The 15,022-nt window shown below is 49.8% G+C and overlaps 1 protein-coding gene across 1 annotated transcript in view; it reads left to right on the top strand.

The window, feature by feature from the left end:
• Positions 1-14,346, top strand: part of BMERB1 (bMERB domain containing 1) — a 122,581-nt gene extending 108,235 nt beyond the window's left edge. Inside the window, exons 3-6 of the mRNA XM_025916908.2 lie at positions 1,435-1,508; positions 8,426-8,540; positions 9,807-9,889; positions 13,088-14,346. Of these exons, the coding sequence (XP_025772693.1) occupies positions 1,435-1,508; positions 8,426-8,540; positions 9,807-9,889; positions 13,088-13,200 (385 nt within the window). The 3' untranslated portion in view covers positions 13,201-14,346. The remainder of the gene's footprint in view (positions 1-1,434; positions 1,509-8,425; positions 8,541-9,806; positions 9,890-13,087) is intronic.
• The last annotated feature ends 676 nt before the right edge of the window (positions 14,347-15,022 follow it).

Here is a 15,022-nt window from a genome sequence, read left to right as displayed (position 1 = left end):
CTCTCTCTCTCTGCCCCTCCCCCACCTTCTCTCTCTCTCTCTCTCTCTCTTTCTCTCAATATAAGTAAATAAATAAACATTAAAACAATTTAGAGCAGCCCTTATAAATCGATTTGCTGAAATTCCAGATATCCAGTATACACGTTATTTACAGTAATATAAGTTAATATCCTAGCACACCTACAAAACTGTAATACATAATGCAAAATTGCACATGCAGTCGATGGCTGAGGTCATAAGTGTGACCATCCTTTCATGCTCTTGGTGGGACTATCAGGCACAATCCCTCTGGAGGGCAATTTGGAAGTTCCTAATTAAAATGCAAGGGTTGGGGCACCTGGATGGCTCAGTTGTTTAAGCGTCCGACTCTTGATTTCAGCTCAGATCATGATCTCCCAGTCATGCGATCTAGCCCTGCATGGAGCCCCACATTGGAAACTGCTTAAGATTTTCTCTCTCCCTATGTCCCTTCCCCACTTGTGCTCGCCCACTCTCTAAATAAATAAATAAGCAAGCAAGTGTTCATGTCACTTGACCCAATGATTGCATTTCTAGGAACTAATTTTTCTAGGAATTTATGTATTTCTAGGAATTTATCCTAGAAACAACCCAGACGTCTCTGTATAGGGGAATGGTTATATAAGTCACTGTATATTGGTATAATGGAATAGTATACAGCCATTAAAAATTACGGGTGCCTGGTAAGGGTCTGACTTTGGCTCAGGTCATGATCTTGCGGTCTGTGAGTTCAAGCCCCACGTCGGGCTCTGTCCTGACAGCTCGGAGCCTGGAGCCCGCTTCGGATTCTGTGTCTCCCTCTCTGCCTGCTCCTCCCCTGCTCATGCTCTGTTTCTCTCTCTCAAAAATAAACTTAAAAAATTTTTTTTTTCAATGAGATTTGCATGTCCTGACATGGAAAAATGCCTAAGATATACCATGAAGTTAAAAATATTGCAAGATGTGTTTGTAGAATAACAATGGTGTTACAACTTATAGTACAGGCATAAACATTTTTAAAAATCTGGCGGAATATATACCAAACTGTTGACAATGGGGTTTTTTTCTAAAGGATTGAGGGAGATTTTCTCTATAGTGTGAATTTCTGCGATGCTTAAAATTGAGAAACACAGCCGGTAAAGAAAACACGAATCTGCAGCGTGAGCTCGCTGGTATAAGGGAACGGAAGCAAGGACGTGAAGACAGGAAGCCATTCTCATCAAGGTGTTATTAACAGCGATCGATCATTTCCGAGTCGTGTGACAATAGGCACGTTTTGTTTTTCTTCTTTTGAGGCACAACTTGTATAAAGAGCCTGTGTGGCCTTTACAAAGGACAACCCCCGCCCCCAAACCCTTTGTTTAAACCGGGTGGTGCTCAGGGTGTAGAATATTCTGTCGATGTAAACTGCTGTGGTGTGGTGTCCTGTTTCCCCAGGATGGATGACATCCAGCTTTGCAACGATATTATGGACCTGAAACAAGAGCTACAGAACTTGGTCGCCATCCCAGGTAACTGTGTGAGACTCCACCCTCGTTAAGGAGCCGCTCAGAGTCCTCTGTCCGGCCCTGTCGGTGCCCCTTGGGTCTGGAAGACAGAGTTCATCTCTTCTACCGCAGCCCCATTCTTGCAGTGCAGTCCTCTACATGAGGGGGATCCAGGTTCAAGTACTAATTCTGGCCCGCTCTTTCACCTTGGGAAAGTCACTTTATCTGAGGCTCAGTTTCCCTTCTTCCGGAAATGGGGTAGGAGTAGGTATAGCTTTTAACTCGCTGGGTATAAATCTCATTGTGATACACAGAACATTGCAAGCCACGAGCCTAGCTTCATATCTGGCCCAAAGGTTAAGAATCCAGTAAGTATTTTTTTTTAACGTTTATTTCTTTGAGAGAGGGGCGGCGGGAGGGGCAGAGAGAGAGGGAGACAGAAGACCCGAAGCAAGCTCCATGCTGACAGCAGAGAGCCCAAATGTGAGGTTTGAACTCATGAACTGTGAGATCATGACCTAAGCCGAAGTCGGATGCTTAACCGACTAAGCCACCCAGGCGCCCCAAAAGTCCGGTAAGTATTAATGATTGTTACTGTTCTGTTTGGGGGCAGGTAGAGTGTGGTATTTTTACAAGCTCTGACTTCGGGGTTCAACCTAGATCTGTCGATTATTAATGACATGACCTTGAGCAAGTGACTCCACTAAAACTCGATTTCGTCACCTGTCAACTGGGACAATAGTGGCATCTACTTTATAGGATCATTGTGAGACGGACTGAGGGAAAAAACATATACGGTGCTAACCACAGCTCCCATCCTATAACAAGTGCTTAATAAATTATTCCCGTTGTTATTGTCAGTAACTCAACACATTCCTACCCATCCTTGTAACATATTTATATATTAATTCATTTTATTTTATTTTATTTTTTTTTTTTTAATTTTTTTTTTCAACGTTTATTTATTTTTGGGACAGAGAGAGACAGAGCATGAACAGGGGAGGGGCAGAGAGAGAGAGGGAGACACAGACTCAGAAACAGGCTCCAGGCTCTGAGCCATCAGCCCAAAGCCCGACGCGGGGCTCGAACTCACGGACCGTGAGATCGTGACCTGGCTGAAGTCGGACGCTTAACCGACTGCGCCACCCAGGCGCCCCTATTAATTCATTTTAAAATGACAGTAATAAACCTATTACCTTGTAACCTAAGTACCATTTTATGAGCCACTATTGTCTTTTCTAAATCCACAAATATTTAATGAGAAAAGTGGTATTTTTTTTTTAAATTTACCAAATCTCTTTTACAACTTGTTTAATATGCTATCATATCTGCTTTGATATGTATTGCGTTGGAAAGTGTCTTTTTGCTTCAGAATATGGAATGAGTCCTGATTCACACACACACACACACACACACACACACACACACACACAATGCGCGCACACACACTCACACATTTCTACCAATTCCTTCAGGTCATGGTTGATTTGGCTCCGTTTCCCAAGAGAGCCTTCCCTGCCCATCCAGGCTGGGTTATGCGCAGGTATGAAGGTCTGGCAGGTGCACAGGAAAGGTGTATGGGAGGCAGATACACAACTCTGGCCCAGGAACCTTGCGTTGGCCTTGGGGAGGAGCCGCCCAGGCCGGATAAGCACCCCATGGGCTTCTACTTGAGTACGTTTGCCCTTCTATCCGTCTGGTAAGTATGTCTCAGCCGCTGTGTTGCCGCAGGCTTTGAGCTAGCACTGCACATGCGCTGAGGAAGAGAAAAGGATCCCCTACTCTGGTCACTCAGACAGGACCTGGCACACAGCGGGTACCAGTAAGTGGCAGCTACGATTGAGTAGGAAGTCCGTCAGAATGCGTTGTAGAAGAGGACACCGTTCCAAATGCTTTCTCGTTTGGAACATGTGGCGCTGGGCCATTCTTTGCTGGGGCCGGGGCGGGGGGGGGTGGGTGGGGAACACTGTCCTGTGCACTGTAGCATGTTTAGCAGTGGCCTCTGCCCAATGGATGCCAGCAGCATCTCCCCCACAGTCGTGACAGTGAAAAATGTCTGCCAGATATACCCCGGCAGGGAGGTGCGAAATTGCCACCCGTCTGAGAACCACTAGAGTCCCGTGGTCTGGGTTTGAATCCAGGCTGACCAGACGGGTGAACTTGATGTAGCACCTTCGTTTCTCTGGGCCTTACATACACTCCTGTTCTGCTGGTGGTGGGTACAGCGGGAGCCCGTCGTCCTTCCGGCACCGTTCCTCTAAGGAGCACTCACAGGTGCCAGGCCGTGTGGGGTGGCAGCAAGTGGGTGTGGGGTTTCTCTTCTAGGTGATTAAATTGTTCTTTCACAAAAATATGTATTTATTTATTTCTTTATTTTGAGAGAGAACGCAAGTGGAGGAGGGGCAGAGAGAGAGAGAGGGAGAGAGGGAATCCTAAGCAGGCTCCGTGCTGTCAGCGCAGAGCCCAACGCGGATCCCATGACCCCGGGATCATGACCTGAGCCGAAATGAAGAGTCAGACGCTTAACCGACTGAGCCACCCAGGCACCTCGATTAAACTGTTCTAAAATCGGCTGTGGTGATGGCTGCATATCTCGATGGGTGAATTGTGATGGTATGTGAGTTATATCCCAATAAAACCGTACCACAGGAAGTCAAATTTCAAACAGGAAACAGCCAAAGAAGGGAGAAAAAGCGGCAATGGCCCGACAACGCTCACCTACTAGAGACTCGATTCAGTTGGTGTGGGGTTCTGGCATTGGTCATTTTTTAAAACGTCATGTGATTATGAGGAGCAGCTAGGGTGGAGAGCCACCAGGCCGGGTCCGCTGTTGCGCTTTATATCCCGCGGAGAAAACCCACCCAAGCTTAGGGAACCACAAAATGGGCAGTTACTGGAAGGATCAGGGAGGCTCCTGGAGCCCAAGGCCATCGTGTTAGCTTCCTGGGGCCGCTCTAACAAATTCGCACGAACTTAGTGGCATAAATCAACATGGATTTATTCTCTCTCAGTTTTGGAGGACGCAAGTCCGCAAGCAAAGCATCGGCTGGGCCGTGCTTTTTCTGAAGGTTCTAGAAGAGAATCCTTCCTTGCATCTTCCAGCTCCTGGTGGCTGCCTGCAGTCTTTGGTGCTCCTCGGCTTGCAGCTGACCCGCTCCTGTCTCTGCTTTTGTCATCCTGTGGCTTCTTCCCTGTACATCTGTGTGTCCTCTCCCCTCCTCACAAGGACATCAGTCATCGGATTTAGGGCTCACCCTAATAAGTATGACCTCATCTCAACTAATGACACCCGCAAGGATTCTATTTCTTTTATAAAATATTTCTTTAAATATTTTATTTATTTGGGGGAGATCACAAGTGGGGGAGGGGCATAGAGAGAGAGAGAGAGAGAGAGACAGAGACAGAGGATCCCAAGTCGCTCTGCAGTGACAGGCTGACAGTAGTGAGCCCGACATGTGGCTCAAACTCATGAACCGTGAGCTCATGACCTGAGCTGAAGTCAGACACTCAACTGACTGAGCCGCCCAGGTGCCCCAAAGATCCTATTTCCAAACAGGGTAGACATGACATTTTGGTGGGTGGGAAACCATTCAACCCAATACCAGCATGAAGCTCCACCCATCCTCGCAAGGGTCTGGAACCAGAAACAGGAAAGCTGTTGGAATGTTCCCTCCCTCCCTGTCTCTCTCTGTCTGTCTCATTCTCTCTCTCTCCTTCCATGTTGGACACAGTCTCCATTTTCTCCCTCTAGCAGATGAGCTGAGCAAGGCCACTCCTGTCTCCTTCCCATGATTGTCCAACACAAAAGTCCAACCCTCAGCACCTCTGTGTCCTAATTTTCAGCCTCCCAGGAGAACTCTGATGGGTCAAACGTGGGTTGCCTTCTTCGTCTTGGGAAGAAAGATTTCCGAGCCCACCATTGGCTCAGCAGAACACGTGGGGGCCACTGAGGCAAAAGAGATATGAGTGTGTGAGCACGGGACCAACCAGAGCCACTCCAGGCCACAGAGGCTCCAGTCGGGGCTGTGGCAGCCTCTGGAACACAGGTGGAAATGGGTGGGAGCAAGGTCTTTGTTTCACATAGTCCCTGGGGTTCCTAACTAACCAGGACTGAGACTAGGATAAGGAGGACAGCTGGAGCACAAAAATTCAGTAATCAGGGCAAATAATATATTAATGCAATATTTAAAATACCGAAATACACTCACACACACATACACACACACACAATCCACGATGAACAAAATACCAAAAGTTTTTTTTTTTTAATGTTTATTTATTTTGAGAGAGAGAGAAGAGGCAGGGGAGGGGCAGAGAGAGGGCGAGAAAGAATCCTAAGCCAACTGTGCTGGTCACAGTGAGTGCAGAGTCAGATGCTGGGCTCGATCCGGGAGACCACGCCCTGAGCCAAAATCAGGAGTCTGATGCTTAGCTGACTGAGCCACCCAGGCGCCCCCTAAAATACCAAAAGTTTAAATAAAGACAAGATTAGTACTGATAGTAGGCAGAGTCCAAGGACGTTCAAACCTACAGCGCAGGGGGAGTCTCACAATGAAGAGCACATTTCACCTGAAATGCCATCAAGTGTCCGGCTGAGAAACACAGGTTGACAAGGTCACAGGACCAGTTGGCAACGGAGCCCAGGTCCTTAACGCTGGTCCCGTTGATTCCCCAGGAAATCGAGTCTTTGGGCAGAAGTTCACACGTTAAAGTTTTCTTTCTTCTCCTGATTTCCTCCTCACCTCTTCCCTAAATCCTCCTTGAGTCTTTGTGTATTCCCTGGACCAGAGCCAGGTTTCTAGCTGGATTAAGCTGGGGGGAGGGGGAGGGGAGGAGGGGAGACAATGCTCCCGGCAACACATCAATAAAGGTATTAAGGAAAGAGATCACTGAATGGCCAAGAAATTCACACTTCTCCAGCCAGAGTCGCATCATTCACCAGCTCCCCATGGTGGGTGCAGGTGACTGGTTGGGGAGACCTCCAGGGCCCTCCCTGCCTTGAGGGCTTCTCTGGGACAAGCCAAGATGTCTCATCTCTGCCATCACTGCTACCTCAGAGCTGGGGATGCGTAGACCTGGCTGTAGAGGCCGTGGCACTTTCCCCTCAGACGTAAACATAGCGTCTCCTTCGTAGGGTTGTTAGAAAGGATTAAAGCGGTGGTTCTCAAGCAGGGTGACTTTGCCCCCTAGAGGCATTTTGAGTGTCACATCCGGGGTGGGGTACTCCCGGCTTCTAGTGGGTGGAGGCCAAGGACGCTGCTAAACACCCTCCAGTGCACAGGACGGCCCTTGCAACAAACGATGCTCCAGTCTCAAATATCAGTAGTGCCCAGGCTGGGAAACAGATTAAACGAACGTGACAAACTCATGGGAATACGAACATAATAGCTGCAATTTATGAAGCGCTTATCATTTGCACACTTATGCCGTGAGACTTGCTTTTCCTTCTTTAAATCGGTATTTATTTCTTTTGTACCTGATTCAATTCATATTAAAGAAGTGGGCATTTAGTCATTAAAACAACAGTGAGGATGTAAAATAACAGCTTATAATAAGAGTAGCCGGCTGTTCATGAGCCTTTGCTACAAACCAGGCAGCGAGCCTATTTTACTTGGTTTAATTCTCTTAAAAACTTGCAGCAACTTCAGGATTATCTGTGTTGAGAGACTAGCTGCTCAGAGAGGTTGAGGAACATGCCCAGAGTCCCACAGCTAGGAAGAGGGGGAGCTAGGGCGTCAAGCCAGGATCGTCTGAGTCTCCAATGGGTGCTCACAGTCATGTTGTGGGGGACAGGCCAGGGAGAGCAGTTAGGAGGGCACACGTGGTCCAGGAAGAGATGGCCTGGGCTAAGGAGGTTGCTGGAGGGGATGACAAGGGAGTAAGAGAGTCATGTGGGTAAGCACATGGAGATGTTAGGGATCAGGTGTGTGGTGCCAGGAAGCACAGGGTGAGCCTGGCAGGCTGGCAGTTCCCATTGGCAAGTAGGTGGGTGACGTTGGCAAGCCAAAGATCGTATCACCAAGTTGAGTGGTGGTGCCTGCAGGCAGGTGGGTGGTGCCCGCAGGCAGGTGGGTGGTGCCCAGAGACAGGGTGGTGCCTGCAGGCAGGTGGGTGGTGCCTGGAGGCAGGTGGGTGGTACCTGCAGGCAGGTGGGTGGTGCCCGGAGGCAGGTGGGTGGTGCCCGCAGGCAGGTGGGTGGTGCCCGCAGGCAGGTGGGTGGTGCCCGCAGGCAGGTGGGTGGTGCCCGCAGGCAGGTGGGTGGTACCCGGAGGCAGGTGGGTGGTGCCTGCAGGCAGGTGGGTGGTGCCCAGAGACAGGTGGGTGGTGCCTGCAGGCAGGTGGGTGGTGCCCGCAGGCAGGTGGGTGGTGCCTGCAGGCAGGTGGGTGGTGCCCGGAGGCAGGTGGGTGGTGCCTGCAGGCAGGTGGGTGGTGCCTGTAGATCTGCTGCCCCCTACTTTTTATCTTCTGAAGGGGGTCTGCTCTACCCTTCTACTGTTCTCGGTCATCCTCTCCAGCCCTGGGGTCTTTGGATTTCTCTTTGGCCTTCTAGCCCTGGGTATCTGGGATAGGACTACTGCCATTAGCGTGGATGATTTCCATCTGCAGACTGGGTTGCCCTGGCTGTAGAGCCGTTCCCTCCCGCACCCCAGCCCGAGCCCTCCAACCCCTTTGCCCTGCGCAGGACCCGACTCGTTGCACCGTTACCTTTGACTGAGTGCTCACCACGGGCCTAGCTCTCTGCTAAGCCATTTAACACCACTGCATTTAAGCCCCTCCGTGTGTTTTTACAGGAGAGGAAACTGAGGCTTGAGGAGGTCCCCTTGCTTCTTCAATTTCCCTCAGCGAGTGACCTGGTTGGTCACTAACCCTGGCCCCTGGACTCACGTGCTTTCAGCAGAGACACTCGACTGTTTTCTTTGCCGGTGTTTTCTCCTTCCCAGAAAAAGAAAAGACCAAGCTGCAGAAGCAGAGAGAGGATGAGCTAATCCAGAAGATCCACAAGCTGGTGCAGAAGAGAGACTTTCTGGTGGATGATGCGGAGGTCGAGCGGCTAAGGTGAGTGTGGGCTCCTGTCCCCGCGCACCAGGCTGCTGGAACGCAGGCTCGGCTTCCTCCTAGGCCCACCTTCTGCTGCAGGGTCTCCCAGTCTGGCCTGACAGGTGTGGCCTCAGCAAATGCTCCCAAACACTGGATCCAAATGAATCGCCAGCCTTGTGGCCTGAGGACCTGTTTCATGTTCAAAGGAAACTGGCATCCAGCTCCAAAAAAGTCTTGCGAAGGCCTTTGGGTCTTAAGTCAGTGTTATTCAAGGAGGTGACCGGGCAAGAATTACGTCACATAACACATGGCAGAGCTTCCTACACATTCTCTTCACTGACCTTTCTCCCAAGGCAAACTTTTCATCAAGGCACCTTCCGGAAACTTCCATCGGGTTTCTGCAGAAACCCCGCCCCCTGTACTGACTTGCTTCCTTCCCTGCCCTCTCCACTTCCCAGCTTCATTCTTTATCCTCCCCTTGGTGGCTCCAGTGCCCCCTTCCTAGCCCTCAGTCTCCTATTTGCAGATGCACCTGCCACTTTTTCTGGAAATCTGTGGGCGCTGGAGCCCTGGTGCACCTGAAGTCCCCTGACAAGGCCCGCATAGAAAAGATGTGAATGCTGATTCTCGAATATTTTTGTCCTGGAGCAGGGCCTTTGGAGCCCTCTGCAAGGAGAAAGGCTCACAGGGCCTCCTTCAACCCAGAAGGCAACTTCTTTATTGTCTGTGTCCTCCTGGGTCCTCCGAGGCCTGGAATGCACCTTGCCTGGCTCAGCCAAGCTGAGGAACGCTGCCTTCGTTCCTGGTGACCCTCGGAAGAGTTCAGGTGACTTGCTTTCTGACTCTGGCCATGAACTTCATGGGAGCACAGATGTCTAGGGTGACTCAAAGGTACAGGGTCAGGAGGGGGTGTTCCTCAGCTCGCAGCACCCTCAGCAGAGGCTGAGTCTTATAATGTCCCTGCTTCTGCGCTGGGATCTCACCTTGGCCCCAGGGAGACAGTTACTCCATTGTTGATAGTGTCTGTGCTTCTGAGCAAGTTCATGAAACACAACATGCATACGCCACATATGCGTAACACACAACAACATATGCACACCCGCCACACAGAACCCAGGGCAACATATATGCCCCAGCCACACCCAACACACAGCGTACCCACACCAGCCACCAAGCCTGACACGTGGTCTCACACACTTGACCTCTTGCCTCATTCCCTCGGTTCCTTAATGCTTTCCTTGCTTACTTTACTTTTCTCTTGTCTTTATACACCTATGTCCACAGGGAGCAAGAAGAAGACAAGGAAATGGCGGATTTCCTGAGAATCAAGTTAAAACCTCTAGATAAAGTAACCAAATCTCCAGCCAGTGAGTGCACATGTTATTCCTCATCCTCCCCCCATCCAAGAGAAAAGGAGATTTAAAAGAGGTCCGGGAGCCAGAGGGGGAACAACAAAATGCTATCTAGAGAGCAACCTTGGGTGCAGGATGGCATTGGGCAGGGCCAGCTTCATGAAGGGCAAGGTTGCTGTCAGGTTGCTCAGGCCCCGATGCCTGGAAGGGGGCGCTGTGCTCGCTTTCATGTTCTGCTGTTGCTCTCTTGAGATTCCTAATAGTTTCAGAATAAGGGGCCCCGCATTGTCACTTTGCACGAACTGTGCAGCTGGTCATGGTAGCAGCTGTCCCCTTACCAATCACAGGCTTCATGGATTTCTTTTCTTTTTTTTTTAATGTCTATTTATTTTTTTATTTTTTTTTTACATTTTATTTTTGAGAGACAGCATGCAAGTGGCGGAGGGGCAGAGAGAGAGGCAGACACAGAATCCGAAGCAGGCTCCAGGCTCTGAGCTGTCAGCACAGAGCCCGACGCGAGGTTCAAACTCACAAACCGCAAGATCATGACCTGAGCCGAAGTTGGACGCCCAACCAACTGAGCCACCCAGGCGCCCCTAATGTTTATTAATATTTTTAAGAGAGAGAGTCTGAGCGGGGGAGAGGCAGAGAGAGGGAGACACAGAATCCTAAGTGGGCTCCAGCTCTGAGCTGTCAGCACAGAGCCCGACGCGGGGCTCGAACCCGCGAGCTGTGAGATCATGACGTGGGCCGAAGTCCAACACTTACCCGACTGAGCCACCCAGGCTCCCCCGGCTGGGTGGGTTTCTTAGAAGGAGTTGTGTGGCCACTGAGGCCAAAAGGTGGGGGCTGAGGCTCAGGGAACTCTGGCCTCTGTTGACACTCAGAGCAAAAAGGGTTCCGTGTGAAATCAGTGTGGGAAGTGCTACCTATCTGACCCTCTGGTGCCAGTGTCCATTAGCATATAAAAGTGGTAACAGGTCCTGCTGTCAATGACCTGTTATAAGAAACAGATGCCCTATTCAAACTGGCCCTAGCAAAAAGGGGGCTTCAGAGGCTGGATGCTGTTAGAATGCCCTTGCTTTCCTGACTTTTCTTATCTCTGCCCCTCTCTGCATTTTCTCCTATTACACAGGCTTCTTCATGGGGCCCGAATTCCAGAACCAGAACTTAGCAGCAGCAAAGCAATACCATCTGTTCTTTCTCCTCATACCCAAACACATCAGTCTCAGAGGAATATTCTGATTGGCCCTTCTTGGATCGTGTTCCTACCTCCTAGGCCATCACTGGTATCAGGCTGGGATGCTGTGATTGGCCCACTCTGCATTGCATGCCCACTCCTGTAGCCACAGGGACATGTACTGTCATCAGAGGTGAAGGGACTGGAAATCTTGCTAGGAAGACAAAACCCAAAGGCCGCCACCATCTACTATGGCCACAAACTCAGTTTTTCCTGACCAGCTATTAACATCCCATGAAATATGGTTGTGGACTGTGAGGGAATAAAGAAAGAAGAAGGTCCATTCTGCAGGCCCTTAATATCCCAAGGCACATAGTCGCTACCAAAATCCAGCATCCTCAGGGGACTGTCTCTTCCGTGAAAGGCAAATTAGAAAAACTCCACCTAACCGTGTGGAGAAGGAGAAAGGAAACTTGCCTTCTATACATGGTGCTGGATAGCAAAAAATCTGGCAAGAAATCAAAACACCAAGCCTTCACCCCATGCAAGGGGCCAAATGTCCAAATTTACACTATTCTTCTAGTGCTGGGATCCAAAGTTGAAAATCTGAAACTAATATAAAGCCAGTGAAGGGGCACTTGGGTGGCTCAGTCAGTTAAGCATCTGACTTTGGCTCAGGTCATGATCTCGCAGTTTGTGAGTTTGAGCCCTGCATTGGTCTCTGAGCTGGCGTCTGGAGCCTGCTTGGGATTCTCCCTCTCCCTCTCTGACTGCCCCTCCCTGACTTGTGTTCTTTCTCTCAAAATAAATAAACTTAAAAAAAAGAAAAAACAACAGTGAAACCTCTAATCCCAACAAAGCAAATGCAATACTGTTCAGTAGGGACCCTTCTGTATCCCATAATATGTAACCCATAGATAAAACAACCTCCGTGAAGATGAGCTCTCAATAAAAATTTAAAACCCATGAATAAATGAACCACTGTGAGTGGAGTCGCCAAGAGAATGTCCTCCCAAGAACCAGAAATAACAAACTATCTAAAAGAGACAATAAAGTAAGTGTATTTAAAATAATGAGAGATAAGGGGCGCCTGGGTGGCGCAGTCGGTTAAGCGTCCGGCTTCAGCCAGGTCACGATCTCGCGGTCCGTGAGTTCGAGCCCCGCGTCAGGCTCTGGGCTGATGGCTCGGAGCCTGGAGCCTGTCTCCGATTCTGTGTCTCCCTCTCTCTCTGCCCCTCCCCCGTTCATGCTCTGTCTCTCTCTGTCCCAAAAATAAATAAAAACGTTGAAAAAAAATTAAAAAAAATAAAATAAAATAATGAGAGATAAGAGAAGGGATAAAACCCAAAATGAAATAGCAGGATTGCATGAAAAAAGAATAGGTAGATTTACAAAAATTCAGCTTTCTAAACAAAACCATCTAGGGTCATGGAAGTAAAAACCCAATGGGTTAAACACAGCTGAAGGGAGAATTCGTAAACTGGAAGACAAACCTGAGGAAATTACCCAGCATGTAACACAAAGACACAAAGAGATGGAAAATGTCTTCCAAAACATGGAAGATAGAATAATAAGGTCCAACTTATTTCTAATAGGCATTCCAGAAGGGGCGATAACGGACAAGAGGTAGAGGTATCTGAAAAGATGACGTATGAGCATTTTCCAAAATTGAAAGACAGGAGCCCTCAGATTGAAACAACTTGGACAAAAGTTCCCATGTATCCGTTCACCAAATACTTTGAATGCCAGACCCTGTGCTAGACCTGGCAGAGAACTGAATAGGATAAGAGCTAAAGTTTGTGGTTGGAAGCTGAGGACTGAACACCACTGGGCCCACAGGGAGGTGGGAACGGTCACTGGAACCATATAAAACACATGCCAGCTCTCCACAACACCTGATCTGTGGAGCTGGAGCAATGTCTGGCCAGGAGTTGGGATGGGACAGGGGATGCAGATGGTCAGGGCTCTCTTCATCTCACCTCTTCCTCTCTCCCTCTTTCCCTCTCTCCCTCCATGCCCCTACCCTGCTGCAGGCTCCCGAGCAGAGAAGAAAGCAGAACCCCCACCTAGCAAGCCCACAGTGGCCAAGACTGGGCTGGCACTCATCAAGGATTGCTGTGGGGCCACCCAGTGCAATATCATGTAGCCCCCAGTGTGGGGTGCCCCCAGGGCCGCGGGGACCCCGCCTCCCACCCTCTTGTCTTCATAGCCCCCATTTCACTGGGGCCCAAGAGCTCTCCAAGGTGGAAGGGGTTGAAGGCAAGCCTGTGACTGCCGCCAGGGGCCGTGGGCGTGGCGGGCGGGCCCGGCCGCCCTGTACAGAGTGTAGCAATAGGGAGTCCCTCACCGTCGCATGGCCCTCCCCAGAGCATGCCAAACCCAGGACTCTGTCTCACTGTTTATCCAACCACCAGGAAAGGCCCTCCCTTGAAAAAGTATATCTCCACTTCTGTCTATCTATATCTAACCCACTGTGCGAATGAACTGGGAGAGGGGCATGATCCCCAGGTGTGTATAGTCGTGACTTTTCAACAATCTAGCACCATGTTGGACACATCCCCCATCCACCCTCCTAGCTCCGCTGTCAGGCCTGCCCCACATGGGCACAGCTCCCGTCCCCCATCTGTCCTCTCCCAGGGGCTGTGCTCTGGAGGGCTCCACACAGTCCAGACGTCTTGGAGACAAGAGGGTCCATCCATAAAGATTGAGCTTGTGTGTGGTGTTGTGGTTATGTCTCCTGCTTCCTCCCTTCCTGTGTCTGGGCACGGTTCACATCGGGAGTGTGTTCACCGGCTCTTGGCTCTTCCTTCCCTTGCGATGTCTGCCCCAGATGTGTGGAGCACAGTGGGGATGAGGGCCCAGGCTGGAGCACAGCCAGTGCTCGAAAGAGGTAGCAGAGGGCCAGAGGCTCCGACACCAGGCAAGGGCAGATGAGGAGGGGACCCAGAGCAGATGCTGACCCAGGCTCTCTCCGCCCACCGGGGACCACCGGAGGGACTGCCAGCAGGACACCACTCACCAGCCTAACACACAGACCTCTGGAAACAGCAGCGGCGGGCGGGAGAGGTGGCCTGACCCAACTGTGTCCCATCATTCGGTGGTGTGTTTTAACCAGCCTAATAATTCCACCTGTGTAACTTGATGTACATTTGCTACAGCCAGCTCGGCACAGCCCGTGTGACCTCTCTGTACGTGTGTGTATGTGTCGTGACCGGCCTAAAGTAGTTAGCGTAACTCAAGATGTGCTGATGTGCAATCATCTATCGGAGAAAATAAAAATGGAAACCAAGTACACAGCATTTTTAAAGTTTTTACTTTTCTTCTTGATTGTGGAAGTAACCCCAGGACACAGTAAACCATTTTAAAAGTAGAGAAAGGATAAGGACGTTGTTTGTTTTCTGTTTTTATCTCCCACAAATTTTCCAACTAGAGACCACGCTGACATTTGGGAGATTTCCTTCCAGGTTTTTTTTTTTTTTTTTTTTTTATGCTTTTTTGTTTTGTCTTGTTCCCATGATTGGCATCATATTGTACCATTTATAACCAGTTTTCCTTTCTCATTTAGCATTATTATCACTATCGTTTTCCCACGGCATTAAAAGCTGTTTGTAACATTAAACGCTCTTCATAAATATTCACAATGGCTGCTTAGTAATCCATCTTGTGGCTATGACTTTATCTAACCATTTCCTTCCTATTGGACATTTAGGCTACTTCTACTTTTTAAGTCTTATCAAGATGTCACAGAGCGCCTGGATGGCTCAGTTGGCTGAGCGTCCGACTCTTGATTTCAGCTCAAGTCATGATCCCAGGGTCGTGGGATCAAGCCCTGCCCAGGGCTACGCATGGAGCATGGAGTCTGCTTGAGATTCTCTCTCTCTCTCTCTCTCTCTCTCTCTCTCTCTCTCTCTCTCTCTCCCCCGCTGCCCCTCTCCCACCCCCCCCCCCCGCCCACTCTCTCTCTCTTA

Source organism: Puma concolor, chromosome E3 (genome assembly GCF_028749965.1).
Source record: "Puma concolor isolate L17-30 chromosome E3, mPumCon1.1.hap2, whole genome shotgun sequence".
Taxonomy (NCBI): domain Eukaryota; kingdom Metazoa; phylum Chordata; class Mammalia; order Carnivora; family Felidae; genus Puma; species Puma concolor.
Note: the sequence above shows the minus strand (reverse complement) of the source record. Positions and strands in the feature narration are given on the sequence as shown.